The 24,550-nt window shown below is 49.0% G+C and overlaps 1 protein-coding gene across 1 annotated transcript in view; it reads left to right on the top strand.

The window, feature by feature from the left end:
- Positions 1-23,845, top strand: part of C1H9orf24 (chromosome 1 C9orf24 homolog) — a 69,222-nt gene extending 45,377 nt beyond the window's left edge. Inside the window, exons 5-7 of the mRNA XM_029586601.1 lie at positions 1,778-1,991; positions 14,622-14,693; positions 23,691-23,845. Coding sequence (XP_029442461.1) covers positions 1,778-1,991; positions 14,622-14,693; positions 23,691-23,781 — 377 coding nt within the window. The 3' untranslated portion in view covers positions 23,782-23,845. The remainder of the gene's footprint in view (positions 1-1,777; positions 1,992-14,621; positions 14,694-23,690) is intronic.
- Positions 23,846-24,550: the final 705 nt, after the last annotated feature.

Genomic DNA, 24,550 nt, shown 5'->3' with positions numbered 1-24,550 from the left:
ACACACACACACACACACGCTCATTCTCTGTCAGGGCATATACACACACATACACACACACACACACACACACACACACATGCTCATTCTCTGTCAGGGCATATATTCCAGAGTTCTGACCCCAGAAGAAGGAACAGACTGGCCACGGACAAGACGAGCTTGAACAGGAACGGATACGAGGTTCTTAAGCCTGAACTGGCCACCCTCCCCTCAGTCTGAGCCCTTGGCAAGACAGACGGCAAGAGCACTCACACCGAGGAACTTGAAGGCACCCACAGGAGCCAGGCAGCTGCAGGAACAAGGCCCACTAAAACAATTGGATCAAGAACAGGCACTACTAGGACCGGACAAAAACACAAAGGCAGAAGCGCCTGCTGTGGGGGGGAGAGGGGCTAAGCGCACGATCCCTATTCCTGCTCCTGTGCTGCTGAGCCTCTGCTGCCCCTGTTCCAGAAACTGTAGCCAGGAGGATGGGCTGCTCCTGACTGGGGGTTCACTACCAGGTAACCCGGCAAGTAATACAGCGGGTGAGAGGGGGAGCAGACAGCCCAGAGACGGATTTGGGATTTTTGCCAACCCCTAGGCACTGTTGGTGCTGCTGCGCCCACCCCTCCCTCCACCGAGACAAGAGAGCAACTACTTGTCACACTCTTCCTTCTTCTGCTCACCTGGAGAGGGGAGAGGTGCTCGATTAGGAAGCAGAGTGACTTTTTTTTGCTCCCTGCTGTGCGCTGTGGCCTCACCTGCACGGGACAGAAAGGGTGGGGGTTGGCATAGGGAGCAGAGCCATTTTTTCTTTGCCCTGTCCATGCCATCCTCACCCTTCCCCCCCCCCCCCCCCCCCCCGTTCACTGCACCAGGAGGGGAGGGGTTGAAGCAAGAAGCAGAAGGCCATTCTCTGCCAATTTAGACTCAGCAGACCTGGGAGGCAGCAAATGTTCAATTGCCTCCCTCCCAGTTTTAGCCATACTAGGCACAGTCCTAGTGTGCTTTTCGGTAAATCCAGGCCTGAGGCAGCCTGGGAGTTTCCAGGAAGATCCAGGACATTTGGACTGTCTGAATACGTGGCATGTGAGTGTTTATGTTCAGAGCAATACTTTCTGTGTATGGTCACAGGGTGACCACAGGGCATAAAGAGTAAGCTGAGCCAATTATGGTTTTGCAAACCCAACTGTCCTAAGAGAAATGGGATCGCAATTTCATATGTGCAATGAGGGAGACTCCATCTATATCTTATGACTTGATGTTAGTTAGTGACCCTACTGGTGCGGGAGATGAATACTCCCTCTAAACTACAGCCAGATATCCCCTGCCCCTATATGAATGGGGGAGGGGGGGGGAGGCTTCCAGGCCCTTAAGGTGAGTTGCTTAAACTGTTTTGTTTTCAGTGATGTACAGCAGACAAGCTATCGACCTCCAGCCCGGAGAGGTTGGGTGGCCAGATGCGTTCGTGTCACCCGGCACAGGCCGACCCAGTCCTGGCTTTCTCCTATTGCTTCTGTTTGACTTGTAGCCCTGCTTTTTTCTCTAAGAGAAACTGGAATCGTCAACTGGATTGTGCCATAAAGAGGGCCACCAGGCGGGCAGGAAAAGAGTGGACAAGGTGCACTTCTGGTTTTCTTTCACGTAACCACAGGCGCACAGATGCGGTGGGGTAAAACCGGGACTGGCGAAGACTTTTCCCGACGGCCACGAGCTGTTCGGTGACTCTGCCGAAGAACTGTGGGCTCGCGTCTTCTCTTAACGTTGATTTTTTTTTCCTCCCCTCTCGTTCCAGAAAGGAAACTGCTCCTCAATACGCTGAACGATTTTTGTAAATACCGCTTCCCTTTCTATGGAGATCAGCTGCACGTCCCTGGAGTGAGAGGGGTGAAAGGCTATCACAGCCTCTCTTCTAGAAGAGTCTACCACATGGCAGGCAAGGATTATTGGGTGGATGAGCCGCCGCCCCATGACTGGTACCTCAATCACCTGCTGCAGAGGGTCGTGAGGTAAGAGGGCACGGCCCGTCCTTTCTGCACTGGGTAACAGCTGCCATGGTGGCTCGGCCCTGGCTCCCTGAAAACCCGTTGGCGCCCGTAGAGCTAATTAGAAATGGAAGGGGCAGGCCTTGATGTTGATGCAGTGGCCTGGTTATGTGACGTGTTCAGTTTTTTTCTGCCCCCTCCCCCACCCAGGGCCTATCAGATAAAGCCCAGTTCCGTCCCGCAATCTATATTTTTAAAAACTGACAAGCGCCCCCCCCCATAACCCATGGATAAGGAAGTGTGTTAGGTACCCTAGGCAAATCTTACAGCCTTGCACACACACACCACCTCCTGCACACGCACACTCCCACATCTTTTACAGACCCACACAATTAAATTATGCATTTATAACATATTTGACATGAAAAAGAGGCAAAAATATCACTTACAACATGGATATTATAGAATTACCATAACAATATAGTAATCCTCCCATACCAAAACAACCCTAACAACCTTATCTATGAAAAGGCAACACTGCGCATATTAAACCAGGCCCTAGAACAGTGATGGCTAACCTATGGCACCGTGTCAGAGGTGACACGCCGAGACGTTTTTGCTGACACGCGCAGCGTTTCGTGGACTATCGGGAAATTATTGGGGTTTTTTTTATCGGCTGCGCTGACCCTTTAAAATTTAGTTTTTTAGTATCCCCCCACCCTCCAGACCCCTCCACCTCCCCCAATGCCCCCGGGTGCAGGGAGGCTCATGCGGCGCAGCGACAGGCAGATAGGCAGGGCCGTGGTGAGGCTCACGTCACCACGGCCCGAAGAAAAAGATCGCATTTAAACGCGCTGATGCTCCTCCTCCTTCCTGCCTGTGCGGCCCCGGAAGTAAACGTTGTCGGAGCCGCGTGGGCAGGAAGGAGGAGAAGCATCAGCGCATGCAGAAGAGAAGCAGCGCTTGCGCTTACGTGCCGCCGCGAATCCCAAGTCGCAGCGGCCCGAGAAGAGGAAGAAGCCCGGTAGCAGGGCCGCCACGGCCCGAGAAGATTAGGGCCGCTGCAGAGCCCATCCTGCGGGGACCCGTGAAGAGGAGGCCCAGAGGTGAGAGAGAGGCTGAGGGTCTGTAGAGGGTGTGTGTGTGTGTGTGCGTGTATGAGATGAGTTGAGAGATTGTGTTTGAGAGTGAGGACCTGAATGTTTGCAGAGACAGCATGTGCTTGAGCAAGACAGCATGTGGGAGTGAGAGAGAGCCTGTGTGTGTGAGAGTCAGACAGCATGTGCCAGTGAGAGCCTGTGTGTATGAATGATTGTATGAGAGAGAGCATGTGACAGTGAGAGCCTGTGTGTGTGTGAGAGAGAGAAATGCATGTGAGAATGAGAACCTGACTGTGTGTTTGAGGGAAGAAGATGGAGAGAAAAGAAATAGAAAAAAAGAATATAAAAGGAATTGGCAAAAAAAATAAGAAAGGGAAGGTGGAAAAAAAAAGCCTATGACCAACCAATTAGAAAACTAAGATCAGACAGCAAAGGTAAAAAAAAAAAAAATTACTTTTTAGTGATTGGCACATGTAATCTTTGGGAATGTGCAAGAATAGCACTTTCTCTGAGGATCTCACAATGTACGAGATCAGCATGGAGAAAGTGGAAGCCCACGGGGCCTGCACAGAGGAGGCAGCAGAATGGGCTTCAGTGTCAGTAGCAGCAATCGGCACCTCCCCAATAACCATGCGGCAGCAGTGACAGTGGTAGCAGAGGAATGAGAGAGGTTCTGAGGTTGCTGGCAAAAGAGAGGGGAGTCTGCCTTTAGTGTGTGCATGTATATGAATGGGAGACTGCCTGGGGTGTATGTGTGTGAATGCATGGGTGCCTGCCTGGGGGTCTGTGTGTGTGAAAATGAATGGGTGCCTGCCTGAAGGATGGAGCGGGAGTGGTGTGAAAATGAATGGGAGCCTGCCTGGAGTTCATTGTGTGTGTGTGTGTGTAGTGTGTGTGAGGGAGGGAGCCATGTGAGAGCATGAGTGTGTATGAGAAAATCCAGGGGAGTAAGAGTTTGTGTGGGAGGGGGGGAGGGGGAGAGAGTGTTTTAATTGAAGATTTAGCCAATGAAATTCAGCAACAAAAAAGTCACTAAGCAGATAAGGTAAAGAATGATTTGTTTTTGCTTTATTAATAAATGCAGTACATATATTAAAATTATAACTTTTTGTTATTAAGTAGAGCTACAAATATCACAAAATTATGGATTTTTCTAGAAGTGACACACCACCTGAGTTATGCTCATTTTTTTTATGAATTTTGACACACTGAGCTCAAAAGGTTGGCCATCACTGCCCTAGAACATCAATAAAACTCTTATTAGGAAACCAGGCTGCTACAGATCCCTACACAGAAATTACATGCCAGCAAAATACCTCACCTCGATCACATATGCAGAACACAGAGAGACCGTGAGCAAATACAGAATAAAGAGATCAGAAAGTATAAACAGAAACCTGCTGAGAAGAACTGAACTGGAACCCCCAACAAGCCAGAGCAACAATGGAAAAATTCAATAAAACATTTATTCAATAAAATCAAGAAATATAAAACATTAATCATAATAGTAAAGTTATATTCATAAAAGGAATATTTCAAACCAGTTAATGAACAGAATATCGAAAATTTCCCAAACACCAAAAACAATTTTCAAAATCTGATGAATAATAAATCCAATTAAAAAATGTTCTGTTCCCCCCTCCCCCCCCCCAAAAAAAAAATATTTCAAAAGAGCAGAATCATCAAGTTACACCCAATAACTAAAACTAATAAGGATTTAAAAATCTGCTCTCCATACCTGGGATCTGATTTCTAGTCACCCTGAGATTGTCGTGGAGGTAGGGCAGCACAAATTTTATCGTCCCTCTCTCACACACACGCACAATAACCCATTCATTCCCTAACACACTCCCTCTCTGTAACATACTCAGGCTGCCTCTCCCTCACCCTCACAGATACATTGTTGTATGTGTGTGTGCCTGTGAGAGCCTTTATGTGACATACAGGCTCTCACAGGCACAAAACATACACAAACAGGCAAGTTCCCTGTACGTACCAGGATCAGTCCAGACCGCTGGGTTATGTCTCCCTTCCAGCAGATGAAGTCAGAGAAAAGCTGAAAAGCACCCCCAGATAACCCAGTGTGCCACCTGTGATCCTTCGGTATTTCTCTGACTCCAGCAGATGAAGGATGGCATAACCTGCGGTTCTGATCCTTTGCAAAATTCTTTATTTGATTGATTAATAAGTGAAGGGGGTATCCTAACCTTAGTACCTTTGGCTAGATCAACTTGTAGTAAGTAGTAAAAAAAAAAAAAAAATGGAAGACTGAGATCACTTTGTAATAGCAGGCAAGGCTGGGCTTCTGCCTTTGGCCTTAATACCCAGAGAATATTGACACAGCCCGGTGAGTTGGGGGGGATTTACTGGTGGGCCGGTCCCTCCCCCCATACAGTGCCAGAGACGTCTTAATTCCTCTGGTGGGAGCTACAGATTGTATATTAAGCCCAGGGACGTACATTCCCTTGGTTGAGTAGCTCTGAAAAAGAAAAAATAAATCTACTAGATAAGGGAGCCCTGACCGACGTGCCGCAAATGCGCAGTAGAGAGCAGCTCTACCGCGCATGCGAGCACATCGGCCAGAGTGCCCGAAAAAAAAAATGGCGCTGGGTCGCTAGGAGCAGGAGCGGCGGCGGCGGCGGCGACAAGGAGCAGGAGCGGGAGGAGCAGTAGCAGCGGCGATGACGAGCAGGAGCGGGAGGAGCAGTAGCGGCAGCGCCGCCGCACGCGAGGGAGGGAGGGACAGCCTCCGTCTGCCGGTTGTGGATGAGCTGAAAGGGGAGGGGAATGAGAGAGGGGGAGTGAGTGAGGGGAGGGAGGAGAGAGTGAGCTGAGGGGAGGGGAGGAGAGAGAGAGAGAGGGGGAGGGGGTGGGGGAGAGAGTGAGCTGGGGGGAGGGAGGAGAGGGGGAGAGGGAGGAGAGGGGAGAGGGGAAGGTGAGAGGGAGGGAGAATAGAGGGGGGAGGTGAGAGGGAGGGAGGAGGGAGACTAGAGGGAGGGAGGGAGAATGAGGGGGAGGGAGTGGGAAGGAAATGGACTGAAAATATTTTTTTAAATATAGCCCGTTGTTACAGACTTAACGGCTAGTACATAAAAGGCAAAGGATAAGCCTTTTAAACAGAGCGAACCTGCTGAAATCTCCCGGGGCTCCGGAGGGGGTGAATTGCTTCACTCAGCTGATTTTCTACTTACGGCTTAGATTGCCATGTCGCGAGGATCAAGATGTGCAGCGTGTGGAGAGCCGGCAGCGCAGCTCTCTCGCGAAGGCCTCTGCTCCCGCTGTATCCCCGGGGACGAGGGGCCTTCGCAGCTGCCGATTGCAGGGAAAAGATCAGTGTTGCCGCGATCGCACGGCTTAGGATGCAGTCAGACAGTTCACAAGGAGAGGCCTGCCCCGTCCCTGACAAGCACGTGAACGGTGGCCATTTTGCCCGATTCGGGCCCCGATGCTGCACAGGGCTTAGATGCACAGGGATCAGTGGGAGGGGATTTCCCGCCGATTTCTCCACCCCCAAAGGCCTTGCGATTTGGGACAATGATTCTTCTCCTCCTCCTGCTGTGCCTCCGGGGGGGGGAGGCCTTAAAGAGACAGCACCCATTTTCTTCTCAGTTTATTTTACTGTTTCACAAAGCTTATATGGAGGCTGAAGCAGACTTGGATGGGCAATATTCTCCTCCTACTAAGATCCCTAGGCCTGCGAAAGATCAATGGGCTCCTAGGACCCGGCCTTCCCATCCCGCTCCTGACGCTGAGCTACCGATGCCTTCCACTCCTCCGGGGTCCGTGCTTCCGGACCCCTCCCCGGTGGATACGAGCGATGATGTTGACAATGCCGCTCCGGTGGAGGGAGATGATCCACGGGTGCTACTGTTATTTTGTAAGGAGGAGCTAGACCCTTTTATTCTTCATGTGCTACAGGAACTAGATATTCAGGCTTTACAGCCGGTGACGGATCCTTCTTCAGGGGATCCATGTTTTGTCAGGCCTGCAGGCCCCTCCTAGAACTTTTCCTTTCCACCCTATGCTTTTACAGCTTATGACCTGGGAATGGGATGTGCCTGAACCATCCTAAGGGTTAGTAGGGCCATGGAAAAACCTTTCCCGCTGTCGGACGAGTTCTTGGAACTTCTCAAGATCCCTAAGGTGGACGCAGCCGTGTCGGCCATCTCCAAGTGCGCCACAGTTCCGGTAACGGGAGGAGCAGCTCTCAAGGACCTCCAGGATAGAAAACTGGATGTTCTACTCAAGCGGTTATTTGAAGTATCGGCCCACGGAGTTAGGGCGGCCGTCTGTAGTAGTCTCATGCAGAGGGCTACCTTTAGATGGGTTCAGCAATTACTCACAACTCAAGAGCTCCCTCCGGCGGAGGCAGAACAGGCCAACCGCATGGAAGTGGCGGTTGCTTATACAGCAGACACTTTGTACGATCTTCTTCGTACTTCTGCGTGCACGATGTCCTCGGCAGTTTCAGCAAGGAGGCTTCTTTGGCTCCACAATTGGTCGGCAGATGTCTCTTCTAAGTCTCAGCTGGGCGCCTTTCCGTATAGAGGAAAGCTATTATTTGGAGGTGATCTGGAACAACTGGTTAAGTCCTTAGGGAACAACAAGGTTTACAAGCTCCTGGAGGACAAGCCCAGGCCATCTCACCCTTTTGGTGGGATCCGGGGTCATTTTCAGGGTCAGCGCCATTTTTGTGCAGGTAGGAGCTCATCTTTTGCCCCCCTCGGCAGTCGTCGGCAAGGTCTCAAGCTTGGGCTCATTCCTTTCGTGGTAGATGGCCTTAGCATGACGGATCCTCCAAAGGATTTTCCTCCAACAAGGCTTCCCAATGAAGGTGCACTGGCCCATTCCTCCGTTCCCGAGATCGGGGGTCGTCTCTCCCTATTTCGTGAGGAATGGGTCAAGATTACTTTGGACCAGTGGGTTCTAGATATCATAGAACACGAGTACGATTTGGATTTTGCTCGCCTGCTTCAGGATCTGTTCCTGGTGTCTCCTTGCGGGTCTCAGGCAAAGCAACAGGTCATATTCCAAACCCTGTCTTGGTTCAAGGCTCTGGGAGCGGTTGTCCTGGTGCCACCGAACGAATGTCAGACCAGCAGATACTCCATTTATTTCGTAGTCCCAAGAAGGAGGGCTCCTTCCGGCCGATACTGGACTTTAAAAAGTTCAACAGAGCACTACGGGTCCCTCGTTTTCGAATGGAGACATTGAGGTCCGTCATTGCAGCTGTCCACAAATGCGAATTTTTGGCTTCTTTGATTCTGACGGAGGCTTACCTTCACATAGGAATCCGAGAGCATCATCGAAGGGTTCTGCGGTTCATGGTCTTGGGCTTCGGTTTAGCGACAGCTCCCCTTGGTCTTCACCAAGGTGATGGTGGTAGTGGCAGCGTGTCTGCAGCGGGAGGGGATCTTAGTTCATCCCTATCTGGACAACTGGCTCATTCGGGCAAAATTGGAAGAGCTCTGCTCTGTCTCAGGTTCGACGTCTTTTGGCCCTTTCGTTGCCCAAGGTATGGGACTATTTGCAAGTTCTTGGTTCTATGGCATCTACTCCAGAGTTGGTTCCCTGGGCGTTTGCTCATATGAGGCCTTTGCAGAGGGCTCATTCGGGCGAAATCGGAAGAGCTCTGCAAGGTGGCAGTGCAGTCGGTTTTGCATCGCCTCCATTCGCTCGAATGGGTTGTCAATTTCTCCAAGAGCCAATTGGTACCGTCCCAGGTGTTGGAATTTCTGGGAACACGGTTCGATATGTCTGTGGGCAAGGTTTTCCTGCCTCAGGAGAGGATGGGCAAACTAATGTCTCAGGTTCGACATCTTTTGGCCCTTCCTTTGCCCAAGGTTGGGACTATTTGCAAGTTCTTGGTTCTATGGCATCTACTCTGGAATTGGTTCCCTGGGCATTTGCTCATATGAGGCCTTTGCAGAGGGGCTCTGCCCATTGGGACCCCAAGTCTGAGGAGTTCCACTTGCCATTGCCCCTTCTGGATCCAGCCAGGGCCAGTCTAGAATGGTGGTTGATCCCCGATCACTTATAGCAGGGAATGGATCTAGAGAATCCACAGTGGATGATTGTGGCATCGGAGGCCAGCCTTTCCGGTTGGGGGGCAGTCTTTCAGTCACGATCAGCACAAGGTCAATGGACAGCGCAGGAGTCCAAGTGGTCCATAAATTGGTTGGAGACAAGGGCGGTTCATCTAGCTTTGCACCGTTTTCTCCCGCTAATCCAGCATCGTTCAGTAAGGATCCTTACCGACAATGCAACAACCGTGGCTTACATAAATCGTCAAGGGGAACAAAGAGTCAGTCGGTGGCTGCAGAGGCAGACAAGTTGATGGTCTGGGCGGAACGCAATCTGCTCAGGTTGGTGTGTCTCGCATAGCCGGAGTGGACAACGTCCAGGCAGATTTTCTCAGTTGACAAAGCTAGATCCCGGCGAATGGGAACTGTCTGAGGAGGCGATGTGGCTCTTGACTCGCTGGTGGGGAATCCCCCGGCTGGATTTGATGGTCACTCGGCTGAATGTGAAAGCGGATCATTTCTTCAGTCGCAGAAGGGAGCATGGGTCGGAAGGGGTGGATGCCCTGGTCCTTCTGTGGCCTCACGACGCGCTCCTCTGTGTTTCCTCCTTGGTCGTTGGTGGGGAAGGTCTTAAGGCGAATAGAGTCCCACCGGGGGCCGGTTATTCTCGTAGCTCCGGAGAGGCCGTGGAGGCTGTGGTTCGCAAACCTGATCAACTTGGCAGTAGATGGTCCCTTGCGTTTCGGTCACCTACTGAATTTACTCCAATAGGGTCCAGTATTTTTCGATCAGGCGGCTCGCCTTTGTCTAGCGGCTTGGCTTATGAGAGGAGACAATTGAGAAAGAAGGGCTATCCGGATGCGGTGATTACCACTCTACTACACGCATGAAAGACCTCTACGTCTCTCACCTAAGTTTGGGTGTGGAAGGTTTTCGATTCCTGGTGCAGTGGGTTGAAGGTTTCCCCGCCCCAGGCCACTATTGTGCACATTCTCACGTTCTTGCAGGAAGGCTTAAAAAAAGGACTGGCGTATAGCTCGCTTCAGGTTCAGGTAGCGGCGTTAGGCTGTTTAAAAGGTAAGGTTGATGGTACATCCATTTCAGGACATCCGGATGTGGCACATTTTTTGAAGGAAGCCAAACATTTACACCCGCCGGTGAGTGCAGTGTGTCCTTCGTTGAGTTTAAATTTGGTTCTCCGTGGGCTATGCAGTCCTCCCTTTGAGCCTATCAAGCGGGCTACATTGAAAGATTTAACACTCAAGGCGGTGTTCCTCGTGGCTATCTGTCCGGCCAGACAAATATTGGAGATTCAAGCATTGTCCTGCAGAGAACCATTCTTGCGAATCTCAGACTCTGGGGTTTCACCTTGGACGGTGCCTTCTTTTCTGCTGAAGGATGAATCGGCGTTTCACATAAATCAGTCAGTTGAGTTACCGGCTTTTCCAGATTTGGATAGGAATTCTCCTCAGGCTCAGGATTTGAGGAAACTGGACGTCCGCAGGATACTTCTTGGAAGTGACTAATGCTTTTTGATTTTCAGATCATCTTTTTGTCTTATGGAGCAGTCCTAAGAAAGGGTGTAAGGCTTCAAAGACTAATTTTACCCGATGGTTGAAGGACACTATTGCTTCGGCATACATATGTCACGGGCGGCAAGTGCCAGATGATCTTAAGGCTCATTCGATCAGATCACAAGTGGCATCTTGGGCAGAGAGCCAATGTGTTTTGCCACAAGAGATTTGCAGGGCAGCTACTTGGAAATCTTTGCACACGTTTGCTAAGCATTACCGTTTGGACGTCCGGGCTCCGGAGGTTGATTCTTTTGGCAGCAGTGTGCTTCGAGTGGGACTCTCTGGGCCCCACCCCATTTAGGGCAGCTTGGATACATCCCAGCGGTCTGGACTGATCCCAGTACGTACAGGGAAAGGAAAATTGTTTCTTACCTGCTAATTTTCGTTCCTGTAGTACCAAGGATCAGTCCAGACGCCCACCCAGGGGTATAGTGTTCAGGAGAGTCCTCTCGGTTGGTTTTGTTTATTCTCTCTGCAGTTTTTAGACGAATCTGAAGATTTTCAAGCAAGCTTATCCATGGAAGCATTTCAATCCGTACTCTTGTCCTGTACATAGTTTTCACAGGTTATTGTTCAGCTAAATTCTCTTGATCTAGTCATTGGTTGTTTAAATTTACTTCATTCTGCTTTGATATTGATTATACTGAAGGATCACAGGTGGCACACCGGGTTATCTGGGGGTGCTTTTCAGCTTTTCTCTGACTCCATTTGCTGGAAGGGAAGCATTACCCAGCGGTCTGGATTGATCCTTTGTACTACAGGAACGAAAATTAGCAGGTAAGAAACAATTTTCTCTCACACAGACCCATTCACAGGCACACAGGTTCTCACACAGACACACCCAGAAACTCTCACACAGACATACACACACACACACACACACACACACTCACACACATAGGATCTCACATAGACACAAACATGCACACACAAACAGGCTCTCAGACACACACAAGCTCTCACTCATTCACACATACATACAAGTTCACACACATAGTCTCCTGTTATCATCGGGCCTTGGTGGGATGAGCTTCACCACGGCCCCGCAGGCCTCCTGCTGTCTTTGGGCCATGGTGGGATAAGCTCCACCACGGTGCTGCGGGCCACCTCCTATCTTCGGGCTATACGGCCCACTGATCTTCCTGCTTGGGGGGGGGGGGGAGCGGAAGCTGTGTGTGGGTGTGTGCGCATGCATGCTCAGACACACAAGACTTCTGTCGCCAGTGCTCTCTCCTTCTTCGGCCACCGACTGGTTAGGCTCAACCGGCAGCTCGCAGCCTCTCCTGCTGCTACTGGCCCGCCCCCTCCACATGCATGCAGCTCCGGGCAAATGCACAGTATGCATACCTGGTCAACCCTGGGCCTGGCTCTTCTCTTCGTAACTTTTTTTTTTTTTTAACTTCTAGCCTGTCTCGGCAACATAGCATCCTTCTTCACATTTTCTGCAGTGAAAAATATAGACTCCATTAGAGGAGGAGAATGAGTAGGATCCCCTTGTGTTGAACCTTGTGTTGAACCTTGTGCATTCGAGTAGACTAACACAGCAACCACGACGTACTTTATCCAGACGATAAAGTATCGGTGTAGAAAAGGGACTTATAAATTCATACGTGGACAAAATGTAACAAGAGAAAGAAGAAGAATCCATGAGAAAATGCCCAAGAAAACACTGAGAGATTAGAGAATTACTCTTGCAAACCAGACAAAGTAATGCAGATAGAGAACAAGAATTATACTGAGGAAAAACCTGGATATGGGAATACTATTTGCTCATTTTTCCAAATCCATGCTCAGGGTGAGTTACAGTTCAGGTGCAGTAGGTCGCATTCACGGTTTTGCTGGGACGATATGTTGTTTACATGGAATGCAGAAGGTTGCTATTGAGGGAGAGGAGGGCACAAAATAACAGGGGGCAATAATCAAACCTTTCTTTATTTTTAACTTTAACTTTTCATTTAACATAATAGACAACACTGGTTTTCGGCAATTTATATATCCATAGGTTACATTTTGACAGAATATACACAAGCTCTTGTACATTTGTATATTAATAAGATTTCTCATACATAGAAGAACAGAGCCCCAAATAATAGAAAATCCTTCCAACAAATTAATAGTTAGCAAGTGTGCTTTCAGGGCAGTTCCTCAAGTTAACGAGGCTGTTGCTATTTTTATTGGACCAGTACTCGTGCTTTGTATGTATGCTGTATGTATCAAGCTCCCCCTTGGGTGTGCAGGTCATTTTTTTTCTATCAATGCTATTTCAAACCGCTGCTTTCTCCACTGTGTTATACTAAAGGGGATCTCTTCCCATGCTAGGGCAATGGTATGTACGGCGGCTGAAGGAACATGAGTAATAAGCTTCTTATTTCATGGAGGACTATCAGCATCCTTCCAGTAGCCCAGTAGAGTCAGACACAGAGTTGATGCTAAGGAAATATTGCAATCAGAAATTCTTTGATTCTTGCGCACACACACACACACACACCCCGACCTCTACTGTGAGTAAAAGTGCAGAGTTCGTATTTTTACACACAGGAAAGTGGGCGGAGTTAGGTCAAGGGAGGGGGAAGTATATGTCTTTTTTTTTTTTTTTTTTTTTTTGCATTTTCAGATCACCGCGCCTACATTGTCCCTGTTTTAATGTCCTGTGCTTCAGTGTTGATGAGGGCAGGGGATAAGCACAGAGAATCCTTCGTTAGAAAAAAAATAAAGAGACAGCAGGAGAATGAGAAGCTGGGTCTCTTTGACAGGCTGCGTTTCCCTCCGCCTCTTCCTCTGTACGTTTTCCGCTCCCCTGGACCTCTCCGCCCTTCTTTGACCTCTTCTCCTGGAGTGCAGCAGGTCTCCGGCTTCTTCCCTTTGCACCGCCAAGCCAGCAGGAGGAGCCAAGAGAGAAAGAGACCTAAGCATGCTCAGTTTAGCCTGCTCACACTAATTAGCTTGCCTTTGGTACAAAAGAGGATCAGCTTAGTAAGTCTTTCCTATTTAAGGAAGCCTTCAATATTGCAACTGACTGAAACCTCTCTTAACTAATTGTAGATTTTGATAATTACTAATGCTCTGCTTGTTTTATGATATTTATTTCAATGTCTATGTGATTTGGTGCAATCCACTTTATGAAATTTTATTGAAAGAAGGCAGAATAAAAATATTAAATAAATTAAATAAACATTAAGATAACATCAGGTCAGAGAAGGTTTAAAATAGCGTTCATTTGGTGAACTCTCATTAAATGGGTTAACTGAAGAGGGAACATAACACGCTATTTAGCAAGATTCGCACACTCCTCTGTGGCATATGCCATTCCTTCATTTACATGCACAGGCCAACAAATTCATACAAGCCCATGCAAATGGCTCTTAGAACCGCTTCCATGTGCACCTTAAGGCTTTTCTGCATCGCATGCTCTATGTAGCATGCAAAGAAGGCCTTACTATGCACACTAAAGCTTACTGTGAGGCCCCTGGGTGTCTGCAGAAGGAACAGGGTTTAAAATCGATAGGATATGCTCCTTCCTATGGTTGATATCTTCAGACAATGAGAGAATCATTATAAACTGATGTGCAAGGTCTGAAAGATTTCCGAGGGTAAGAAAGTGAATCAAGATAAGCTAAACATGGACGAAGGAGTGCACCATAGAAGAAAGGCTCCGTGAGTAGAAGCGTGGCAAAAGATACAGCATAGGCAGTGAGAAGGGAAGAGCAGGATGCTGTGACCTTATCAAGCTTCCTTTTGTTTTCTAACTTCCTTGCAGGCTGTGATAGCTTTTATTGACCCAGCATAAGGCTTATCCAAAGAAGTTGATGTGCATGAGTTGGTGAGGCCACATAGGCTTCTTCTATAGAGTTAGATGGATGCAAAGAGCAAGATGAACCATTACCCCTGTACAGCTTACTGTTCTGTGCTCACGCAAAGGACTTCCATTGTCTAAAAAGACTCTTGCATTTCTTGCAGCACTGTTCCGTACTATGATCCAGTGGCTGGAATAGTGAAGCAGCCAATGTTTGTGCCCTGCCTGAACCACAGGTAAGAGTGCTGGAGCTTCCATTGCCAGGCTACATTTGCACCATGGAGGCCCCATGGAGAGGCCATGCCTGCCAAGGCTTCCGTTCAGTGAGCTGGGAGATTTATTTATTTATTTATTTATTTTAAACATTTTTATATACCGGCATTAATTGTGGACATCATGCCGGTTTACATCAAACGGGTTAAGCTAGGAAATTACATTTTAACAGGGAAATCAAAACTGGGAGGGGGGTGGTGCGGTGGTGGCATTTGTTATATTTTTGGTTGAATACTGCCTTGCAATGTCAATGTGAGGGATGCAGGACCCTAACATGATATCTCTTGTTCTGTGAGATGGAAGACGAATGCAGTACATTTTGTAGAATAGCAGCTTGTTTTTATTCTTGGCTCTCTTGCTGAGATTGTCAACTTGATCCTTGCTGACCCCCAGCAGCTAACATTTTCTGGATAAACAAATTATGCAAATTATGTCTTTGGACCGAGGGTATGTAGTTAAGCCTCATTGTGGATATTCAGAAACTCACATCTGATGGGAAAGCCTTTAGGACTAGGCTGACAGTCTCTTACTTTTCTCTATTAATCTTATTCTACTCTACTAATCCTAGGTCTCCTTTTTTTTTCTTGTGCTAATATATTTCTTTGAGGACAAGCAGGATGAATCAACCATACATGTGAATGATGTCATTGGCAGCAATGACATGAACGGATCTCCCAACATTTCTGGAAAAGCATTTGTGGGCATGCATGGGATTTCCTGTGTGGAGAACACAGTCTTTTTTTTGTTCATAGTGACAGTTGGATGCGTTTTCTGCCAGTCTCACTTAGTCTTGCAATTGGGCTTCCTCAGTCAGCTCTTTCAATGTTTTTGGCCTCATTTAAGTCCTATAAGAAGATTTTTATCAGCTTTTGCTTATGTTTGGGACGTAGTTGCTTGACCCTCCCAAACTTTTTTTCTTCCTTGGTACAACCTTCACTGGCAACTTCAAGTTGTCTCTTTGTTACATTTGGTGGCTCGCAGGACAGCCCTGCAAGCTACCTCAATCACCCCCAAGGTTGCCAGATGCTCCTTGCGGCCAGGATGCCAACTCTGCCTGCAATCACGGCCTTTACGCAGCTCGCACGCCTCCATGCTTCTGCTTTCTCTGGCTTCTTCTAGGCATGCACGCACCCAACACTCCCATCCTAAAAATGTCTGTGTTGGGAAGGCAGCCATGGCACCCTCTGATGACATCGCTGGCACTGCACTACTAAAGGCTGCTTCAGAGGCGCACCAGATGCCTCAGCAACAGGTCGCCTTAGTACCTGTTGCCGTCATTCCCGTTTCTCAGCGTTCTTGTTCTTGTTCCCACGCTCCTGTGTTCCACGTTTCTGCCTTGCCCTTGCCTTGCCCCATTCTTGTCCGCCTTGCCCTAGCTGTTGTCTTTGCCTTTTCTTTGTCCTTGTCACGTCTTGTCTATCCTTGTCTTCTCTTGGTTTGACTTCCTGGATTCTGACCTCCACTTGGACTTTGACTATTTCTTGATTTCCACCTGGACTTGACCTTCTGCCTTGGATCTGACTGTGCCCCGTCTGCTGTCTGCCCGACCTCTGGCCTGTCTCCAATAACTCCTGTCTGCTGCCTTCCCTGACCTCTGGCCTGTCTCCAATAACTCCTGTCTGCTGTCTGCCCGACCTCTGGCCTGTCTCCAATAACTCCTGTCTGCTGCCTTCCCCGACCTCTGGCCTGTCTCCAATAACTCCTGTCTGCTGCCTTCCCCGACCTCTGGCCTGTCTCCAATAACTCCTGTCTGCTGCCTTCCCCGACCTCTGGCCTGTCTCCAATAACTCCTGTCTGCTGCCTTCCCCGACCTCTGGCCTGTCTCCAATAACTCCTGTCTGCTGCCTTCCCCGACCTCTGGCCTGTCTCCAATAACTCCTGTCTGCTGCCTTCCCCGACCTCTGGCCTGTCTCCAATAACTCCTGTCTGCTGCCTTCCCCGACCTCTGGCCTGTCTCCAATAACTCCTGTCTGCTGCCTTCCCCGACCTCTGGCCTGTCTCCAATAACTCCTGTCTGCTGCCTTCCCCGACCTCTGGCCTGTCTCCAATAACTCCTGTCTGCTGTCTGCCCGACCTCTGGCCTGTCTCCAATAACTCCTGTCTGCTGCCTTCCCCGACCTCTGGCCTGTCTCCAATAACTCCTGTCTGCTGCCTTCCCCGACCTCTGGCCTGTCTCCAATAACTCCTGTCTGCTGCCTTCCCCGACCTCTGGCCTGTCTCCAATAACTCCTGTCTGCTGCCTTCCCCGACCTCTGGCCTGTCTCCAATAACTCCTGTCTGCTGTCTGCCCGACCTCTGGCCTGTCTCCAATAACTCCTGTCTGCTGCCTTCCCTGACCTCTGGCCTGTCTCCAATAACTCCTGTCTGCTGCCTTCCCCGACCTCTGGCCTGTTTCCAATAACTCCTGTCTGCTGCCTTCCCCGACCTCTGGCCTGTCTCCAATAACTCCTGTCTGCTGCCTTCCCCGACCTCTGGCCTGTCTCCAATAACTCCTGTCTGCTGCCTTCCCTGACCTCTGGCCTGTCTCCAATAACTCCTGTCTGCTGCCTTCCCTGACCTCTGGCCTGTCTCCAATAACTCCTGTCTGCTGCCTTCCCTGACCTCTGGCCTGTCTCCAATAACTCCTGTCTGCTGCCTTCCCCGACCTCTGGCCTGTCTCCAATAACTCCTGTCTGCTGCCTTCCCCGACCTCTGGCCTGTCTCCAATAACTCCTGTCTGCTGTCTGCCCGACCTCTGGCCTGTCTCCAATAACTCCTGTCTGCTGCCTTCCCCGACCTCTGGCCTGTCTCCAATAACTCCTGTCCTGCTGTCTGCCTGACCTCTGACCTGTCTCCAATAACTCCTGTCTGCTGCCTTCCCCGACCTCTGGCCTGTCTCCAATAACTCCTGTCTGCTGCCTTCCCCGACCTCTGGCCTGTCTCCAATAACTCCTGTCTGCTGTCTGCCCGACCTTCTGCCCGACCTCTGGCCTGTCTCCAAGTAACTCCTGTCTGCTGCCTTCCCCGACCTCTGGCCTGTCTCCAATAACTCCTGTCTGCTGCCTTCCCCGACCTCTGGCCTGTCTCCAATAACTCCTGTCTGCTGCCTTCCCCGACCTCTGGCCTGTCTCCAATAACTCCTGTCTGCTGCCTTCCCCGACCTCTGACCTGTCTCCAATAACTCCTGTCTGCTGCCTTCCCCGACCTCTGGCCTGTCTCCAATAACTCCTGTCTGCTGCCTTCCCCGACCTCTGGCCTGTCTCCAATAACTCCTGTCTGCTGCCTTCCCCGACCTCTGGCCTGTCTCTGTTATTTCCTGCCTGCCGCCAACCCTGGCTTTGGACTCTCATCTGCCTGACTGCCGTAGGGACCCACCTAAGTCCTGCCGTCCGCAGGAACCCAAGGGTCCAACCTGCGGGGGAGGTGGCTGGTATAGGTGAAGTTCCAGTTTGTCCTGTCTCAGGGCGCATCCACCGACTGTCAGTGTGGGCTAGCAGGCTCACCTGCTAATCTGTGCCAACTACACTACAGCACTAAGGGCCACCCACACTGAGCCCATTAACACCTTTTTTTCTGAAAAATGCTGAATTCTGAATTATCTGTTTATCTCACAGTGACTGAAAAGAATTCTTGCGGCTTCAAACATTATCCTTCTGCAATTTCAACATTTCTATTATTGATCATTGCAAACTTTGCATGTGCTGTCTGAGACTAAAGCACGATGTTCCCGGTTATGGAATGTAATTTATTCAAAGATGTCACTCAGGGCCACCAAACTCAGGAAATTCAAATTATAGAATAATCTTCTCTGCCAAATTGAAGTCTGGTGCCATCTACACTGGAACCAAAAGTAATAACATTGAAAGGCCCGGGAGCACCAACTGCTGGCGATGTCTCAACGCCAAGAGAGCCTCACTCATCCTCATTGCTAAAGTAGAGGCATAAGTCCAAGAGCAGAAGACCACCCTGTTCTTGCTGCTCAGCACCAAAGAAGGGCTCCTTAGAGATGGACTCAGATTCTAGAAGTCACAGAACCAAACATCGATTGAAGTCTTCAAAGTCTCAGCACTGTTCCCCTTTGGTGCATGAATCCAAGAGCAAGGAAACTGTGACCTTGCTTATCCACTTTCCTGGTTGGCTGCGTCAAGAGGAGAGCTCAGCCTCCTATCAAGAGAATCCGTTGCATCAGTCTCCAGGAGTCCAGTCTGTCACCATCAGTACTTCCTCAGGAGGATGTTTCCTCTCCCAATGGACTCCCTAAAGGTGTGGCATCAGCAGATTTCAAGAGAGAGTTGGACAGCAAGATTCCTGATGCTCTTACTCAGCACCTCAGATTGGTTAAGACATCAGCAATAAGTGCCTTGGCATCATCTGTGATGCCAACTGAACCAGTCCTTGAGATCTAACATTCACATTGAGCAGATTGGTTCTAACATCAGTATCTTGGCACCAAGACTCAGCATCAATTGAGCATGCACTGGTTTGGAGCTGAACAACTTTTAAAAAGGAAGTTTCTCTGGTTCCACGGTATCACTCAGCCCCAGTGCCCAGAGTGACATCTTGAGGTTAAGGCCCAAGGTTCGATGCCGTCTCAGATTACAGACGGCTATGAATGCTCTAAAAACTTTAAAGAACCAGGTGACCAACAGCATTGCCTTGATACAATCAGGTAATCATATTCTACCTGAACAAGCAGAGACAAACTGGTTCACTCCACTTGTGTCAGAAGAGTACTGGAGTGTGGAACTTGGCCATCAGTCATGTAAGAGCCACTTACCTAGCAGGAAAGGAGAATGCTCTGGCAGATAGATTAATTTTGATCCTAGACTGCATGAGTCGCCCCTCGGCCAGAACATAATGAACAAGATATTTTTCAAATGGGGAACAGCAAAAAAAACATCTGTTTGAGAATAGAAAGGTCCTGTACCTCTGCTCCATGAGAGGATCAGAAGGCAGAGTAGCATCAGACACCTTCTACCTCTCTGATTCTTCTGACTTCTAGAAAAGAGTCTGCTAGAAGATCTTATGGGTTTAAATGGAAGAGGTTTGTCATCTGTTGTGAGGACAAGGTCCTAGGACCCTTCTCTTGCCTAACACAAAAAATAGAATCCAGCCCCAAAAACTATTCTAGTAGGGTATACCTTAGTGCGATTAATGCTTATCACCAGATTGTACAAAGAAACCTTTAGTTGTCAGATTGATGCAGGGCTTGCTTCAATTGAAGCCTCCCATGAACCAAGAAGCCCTGTTGTGAGAACTCAGTGTGGTACTTACCCAACTGTTTAAAGCCCACTTTGAGTCTCTGAACTCTTATGGGCTTACATATCTAAACTGGAAAGTCAGATTTTTGGTGGCAGTCACTTCGGTCTACAGAGTCAATGAGCCTTAGTAACTTATCCATCTTATATTAAGTTTCATCATAGCAGGGTGGTGCAAGGAATCCATCCTCAGTTCCTGTCAGAATTCCATTTTGACTGGTCAGTTGTTTTGCCAACATTTTTCCCCCAGGTTGCCTCTTTATAGAGAGGAACCTGTCCTGCACAATCTAGCTTGCAAGAGAACTCTCATCTATCTGGAGTGGACTAAAATTCACAGAAGGTCCCCACAACTCTTTCTTTTGCTCTGAACTGGATAGCAGTTTTCATCTCCTTCTCGAATGCCCAGGCAGGTCCTAATATTAGAGCCACAGCGGCGCTGGTGGACCATCTTGGAGAGGCCTCCATTAAGGAGAATTGCAAACCTGTGGCGTAGAGTATAGACCAAACATTTACATTACTCTTTGGACACCGATATCTGATGCAACAATAAGTCTTCTCATTCTGTCCTCCAGGATTGTGTGAGAGGTAGAATGCAATTTCATCCCCACAGGGCCCAATTTTATAATTCCAGGTTGTTGTTCTTTAAAAATAAGAAGACTTTTGCCCACAAAAAAATTGTTACACCACCCATTTGACAGTCTGGTTATTTTCCCTTTTTTCTCGAAAGGCAGCCCTTAGCTCTGGAATCCCATGTGCGTGGCTGAATCGTCCTGCTTTTCCTTGGAGAAAGCAAACTTTCTTACATCTAGCATGTGTTCCCCGAGGACAGCAGGATGATCAGCCTTCTCCCTGTACAGAGGTATTCATTTTACCTATCTCGTAAGGCTGAGGGGGCTCTGGGCATTCCCAGAAAAGCCTTTCCAGGCTTTTCCCAGAAATCTCATGGAGATCTGTCCGTGTTGGTGCTAATGTGACCCGCATGTGTGGATGATTATCCTGCTGTCCTCCTTTACAAGTAAGCAAATTTGCCTTTAGGCTTCAGAGGCCTATGCAAGCACCGGTGCAGCACTAAATACATTGCAATTCGATACACCCTAGCCTGGGCTTTGTGTCCGGGGGGGGTGCATCACCTCATGGCAGCAAACATTGCATGGATCCCATCGCATTTCCCACTGGCAGCAGATTGTGGCAGCAAGCAGTGGCATGATTTATTGAGTCCCAGGTATGGAAACTAGAGTGACTGAGTGGGCTAGAAAATGGCTGAGTGGGAGACAACAAAAGGAAGTGGTAAATGGAGTTTACTCTGAAGAGAGAGGGTTACTAGTGGTGTGACTCGGGGATCGGTATTTGCACTGCTTCTTATCAACATTTTTGTGTGCGACATAGCGGAAGAATTGTCAGGATAGGTTTGTCTTTTTGCCGATGATAGCAAAATCTGATCTGATCTGACAGGAAGGTGTGGAAAGCATGAGGAGGGATCTAATGAAGCTCGAGGAATTGTCTACAGACTGGCAGCTAAGATTTAATACTAAAAAATGTAAAGTAATGCATTTAGGCTGCAAAACCCCAAGGGAGAGGTACAGTATTGGAAGTGAAAAGAAGAGTGGGATTTTGGGGTGATTGTATCTGATGATCTTAAGGTGGCCAAACATGGATAAAGTGACAGTAGAAGCCAGAATGATGCGTGGTTGCATAGGGAGAGGAATGGTCAGCAGAAAAAGGGAGGTGATATTGCCCCTGTACAGGTCCCTGGTGAGATCTTACTTGGAATACTGTGTACAGTTCTGGAGGCTGTGCCTTCAAAAGCATATAAACAGGATGGAGTTGGTCCAGAGGGAGGCTACTGAAATGGTCAGTGGTCTTCGTTGTAAAGCATATGGGGATAGACTTAAAGATCCAAACATGCATACCCTAGAGCAGCAATTCTCAACTGGTTTATCGCGAACACACCAGTGTGTCGCCAAGCACCAGCAGGTGTGTTGCGGCTCCCGGTGTCCCATTGCCCCAGTTGTACTTCCCTTCTCCCTTTTTCCAGACCCTGCAGGCCAATGGGAAGCCTCCTTCATTCTTCCTGCCTCCACTGCCCAATGGGAAGCCTCCTTCATTCTACCTGCCAGTGGGAATAGGAAGAAGGGAGGAAGCCTCTGATTGGCTGGTGAGGCAGGAAGAAGGGGCATCGCATAGCCCAGGGGTGGGATGGGAGGAATGGTAGTGTTGAACCCAGACCAAGCAAGGCCGCCATGTGAGCCCATCTCCATGGCAGCGAAAAAGAAGGCCCGCTGGAGTAAAGCCGCGGTGGAACTGGAGCACATCCCTGCAGTGAAGGAAGAAAAGGTTTGGCGGTGAGAGCTTGTGTGTGTGGGTGTGAATGGATGCCTGGGTGAGAGCTTGTGTGAGTGGGTGCCTGGGTGAGAGCTTGTGTCTGTGGGTGTGAATAGGTGCCTGGGTGAGAGCTTGTGTGTGTGTGGGTGCCTGGATGAGAGCTTGTGTCTGTGGGTGTGAATGGGTGCCTGGGTGAGAGCTTGTGTCTGTGGGTGTGAATGGGTGTCTGGGTGAGAGCTTGTGTGTGTGGGTATGAATGGGTGCCTGGGTGAGAGCTTGTGTCTGTGGGTGTGAATGGGTGCCTGGGTGAGAGCTTGTGTCTGTGGGTGTGAATGGAAGCCTGGGTGAGAGCTTGTGTCTGTGGGAGTGAATGGAAGCCTGGGTGAGAGCTTGTGTCTGTGGGAGTGAATGGAAGCCTGGGTGAGAGCTTGTGTCTGTGGGTGTGAATGGGTGCCTGGGTGAGAGCTTGTGTCTGTGGGTGTGAATGGGTGCCTGGGTGAGAGCTTGTGTCTGTGGGTGTGTATGTGGGCAAAACTATTCAGTCGGTGCACACTAGGATCATTGAACACCGGTCCAATATTCGGACCGGCCGAGAAGCAGCACCTCTGGTTCCACATTGGGCTCTCCACACACACTCAGAAATAGATCTAAAGTTTTTGATAATTGATATTGTTCCCCCTCCACCACGGTTGTGTTTTCTCAATAGGACATGCATTAGTGGTAAATTACTAACTTTTCATAAGGAGGTGAATTATGCCTGCCAGTAAAGGGAGTTTGTTTTGCCGTTACTGAGATGTCGTCAGAACCAGAATACCTTTTTTTGTATAGCGAGTTGTACGGGTAATGCCCTAATTCTGCTCTGCACCCATTGTTGGGAGTCGAGGGGGTTCCTGAGGATGCAGAATGTATATTTACATTCAGCCCCGTGACGGTCACATGTTCAGTGTATCATGCATGTGAGAACCATCTGTCAGGTGTGTCCCGGCCGAAAAAAGGTTGAGAACCACTGGGCTAGTGGAAAGGGGAGACAGGGGAGATATGTTAGAGACATTCAAATATCTCAGATTTCCATGCACAATGGAAAGGAGGCTCTAGAACAAGGGGTCATGGGGTGAGGGTAAAAGGGGGTAGACTCAGGAGTAATCTTAGGAAATATTTCTTTACAGAGAGGGTGGTGGATGCGTGGAACGGCCTCCCAGTGCATGGGATAAATATAGGAGATGTCTAAGGAAGTGATGAGAATTATAATGCTAAATTAATTGGATGGATGGACAGACTGGATGGGCCACACGGTCTTTTTCTTCCATCATGTTTCTATATTTCTAGGACTGGAGTATAAGAAAGCATTAATGCAACATTTAGGCCCCGTCTAAGCCTCTCTTATTTTCTGTTCCCCTACAGATGGGATATCATCAACAGGCATCCTGCCAGATTCGATCACAGAAGACACTTCATAGTCTATCCCCAGCCTCCGTCTGAACCCAAGCACTGATACCGGTAGCACCTGTGCCAAAGTGTGCCTCTATCACTGTGTGACTGAAGCAGAAGGAAAGAAATAGCAAAAGAGAAAAAAAATCACTTTCAGAAGGAGAAAATAAACTTCCCATGCAAGTGAATTATTGAGAGAAAACTAGTAAAGTTGCCAGTTGGCCCCATTTCTGTTGTTTGAGCTGATCCAGGCCTAGGTTTATGCACATTGCATGCTGGGACTTGTGGTCCTGAGGATGTTTTTAAACTGTGATCCTCAAGCCTGGTCCTGGAGAAAGCCCTAAGCACACCTGGCTTCCCAAGTGACCGAAACAGGTAAATTCACCCGGCTCTTTGAACCCAGGGTGTGCAAATAAACCATCATGAATATTCATGTTGGATAATCCTGGAAACAAGACCCAGCTGCGTTCCGAGGTTCTCGCAGCGCCGCAAAAAGTTCATTTTAAAAAGTCTGAGCTACGAGTAGCGATGACGAGGGAGGGAGGGTGGGAAGGAAAACGTTAGTTTGTTCTTGGTTTGGATCCACCTGAAACCAAGTGCCAACATCAGGGTCTTCTAGCATTCCGGCACCCCGTCCCGGGCAAGCTCCCGATGCGCCTCTGGCTTCCATGGAAGCCGCTTGCTTGGGCTATCCTGGCAGCGCACAGGAAGCTGCTGGATTCTGGGATGTTAGAAGTACCAGAGGGGCCAGGGAGGGGAGGGGTTATCCTGCCTGCAAATACACGCAAGCCATAAAAACGCACATGCCTCAGGCCTGCCGCAGGCGTAATAAA

This window comes from Rhinatrema bivittatum, chromosome 1, assembly GCF_901001135.1.
Source record: "Rhinatrema bivittatum chromosome 1, aRhiBiv1.1, whole genome shotgun sequence".
Classification (NCBI taxonomy): Eukaryota; Metazoa; Chordata; class Amphibia; order Gymnophiona; family Rhinatrematidae; genus Rhinatrema; species Rhinatrema bivittatum.
This window is presented reverse-complemented; position numbering and strand designations above follow the sequence as displayed.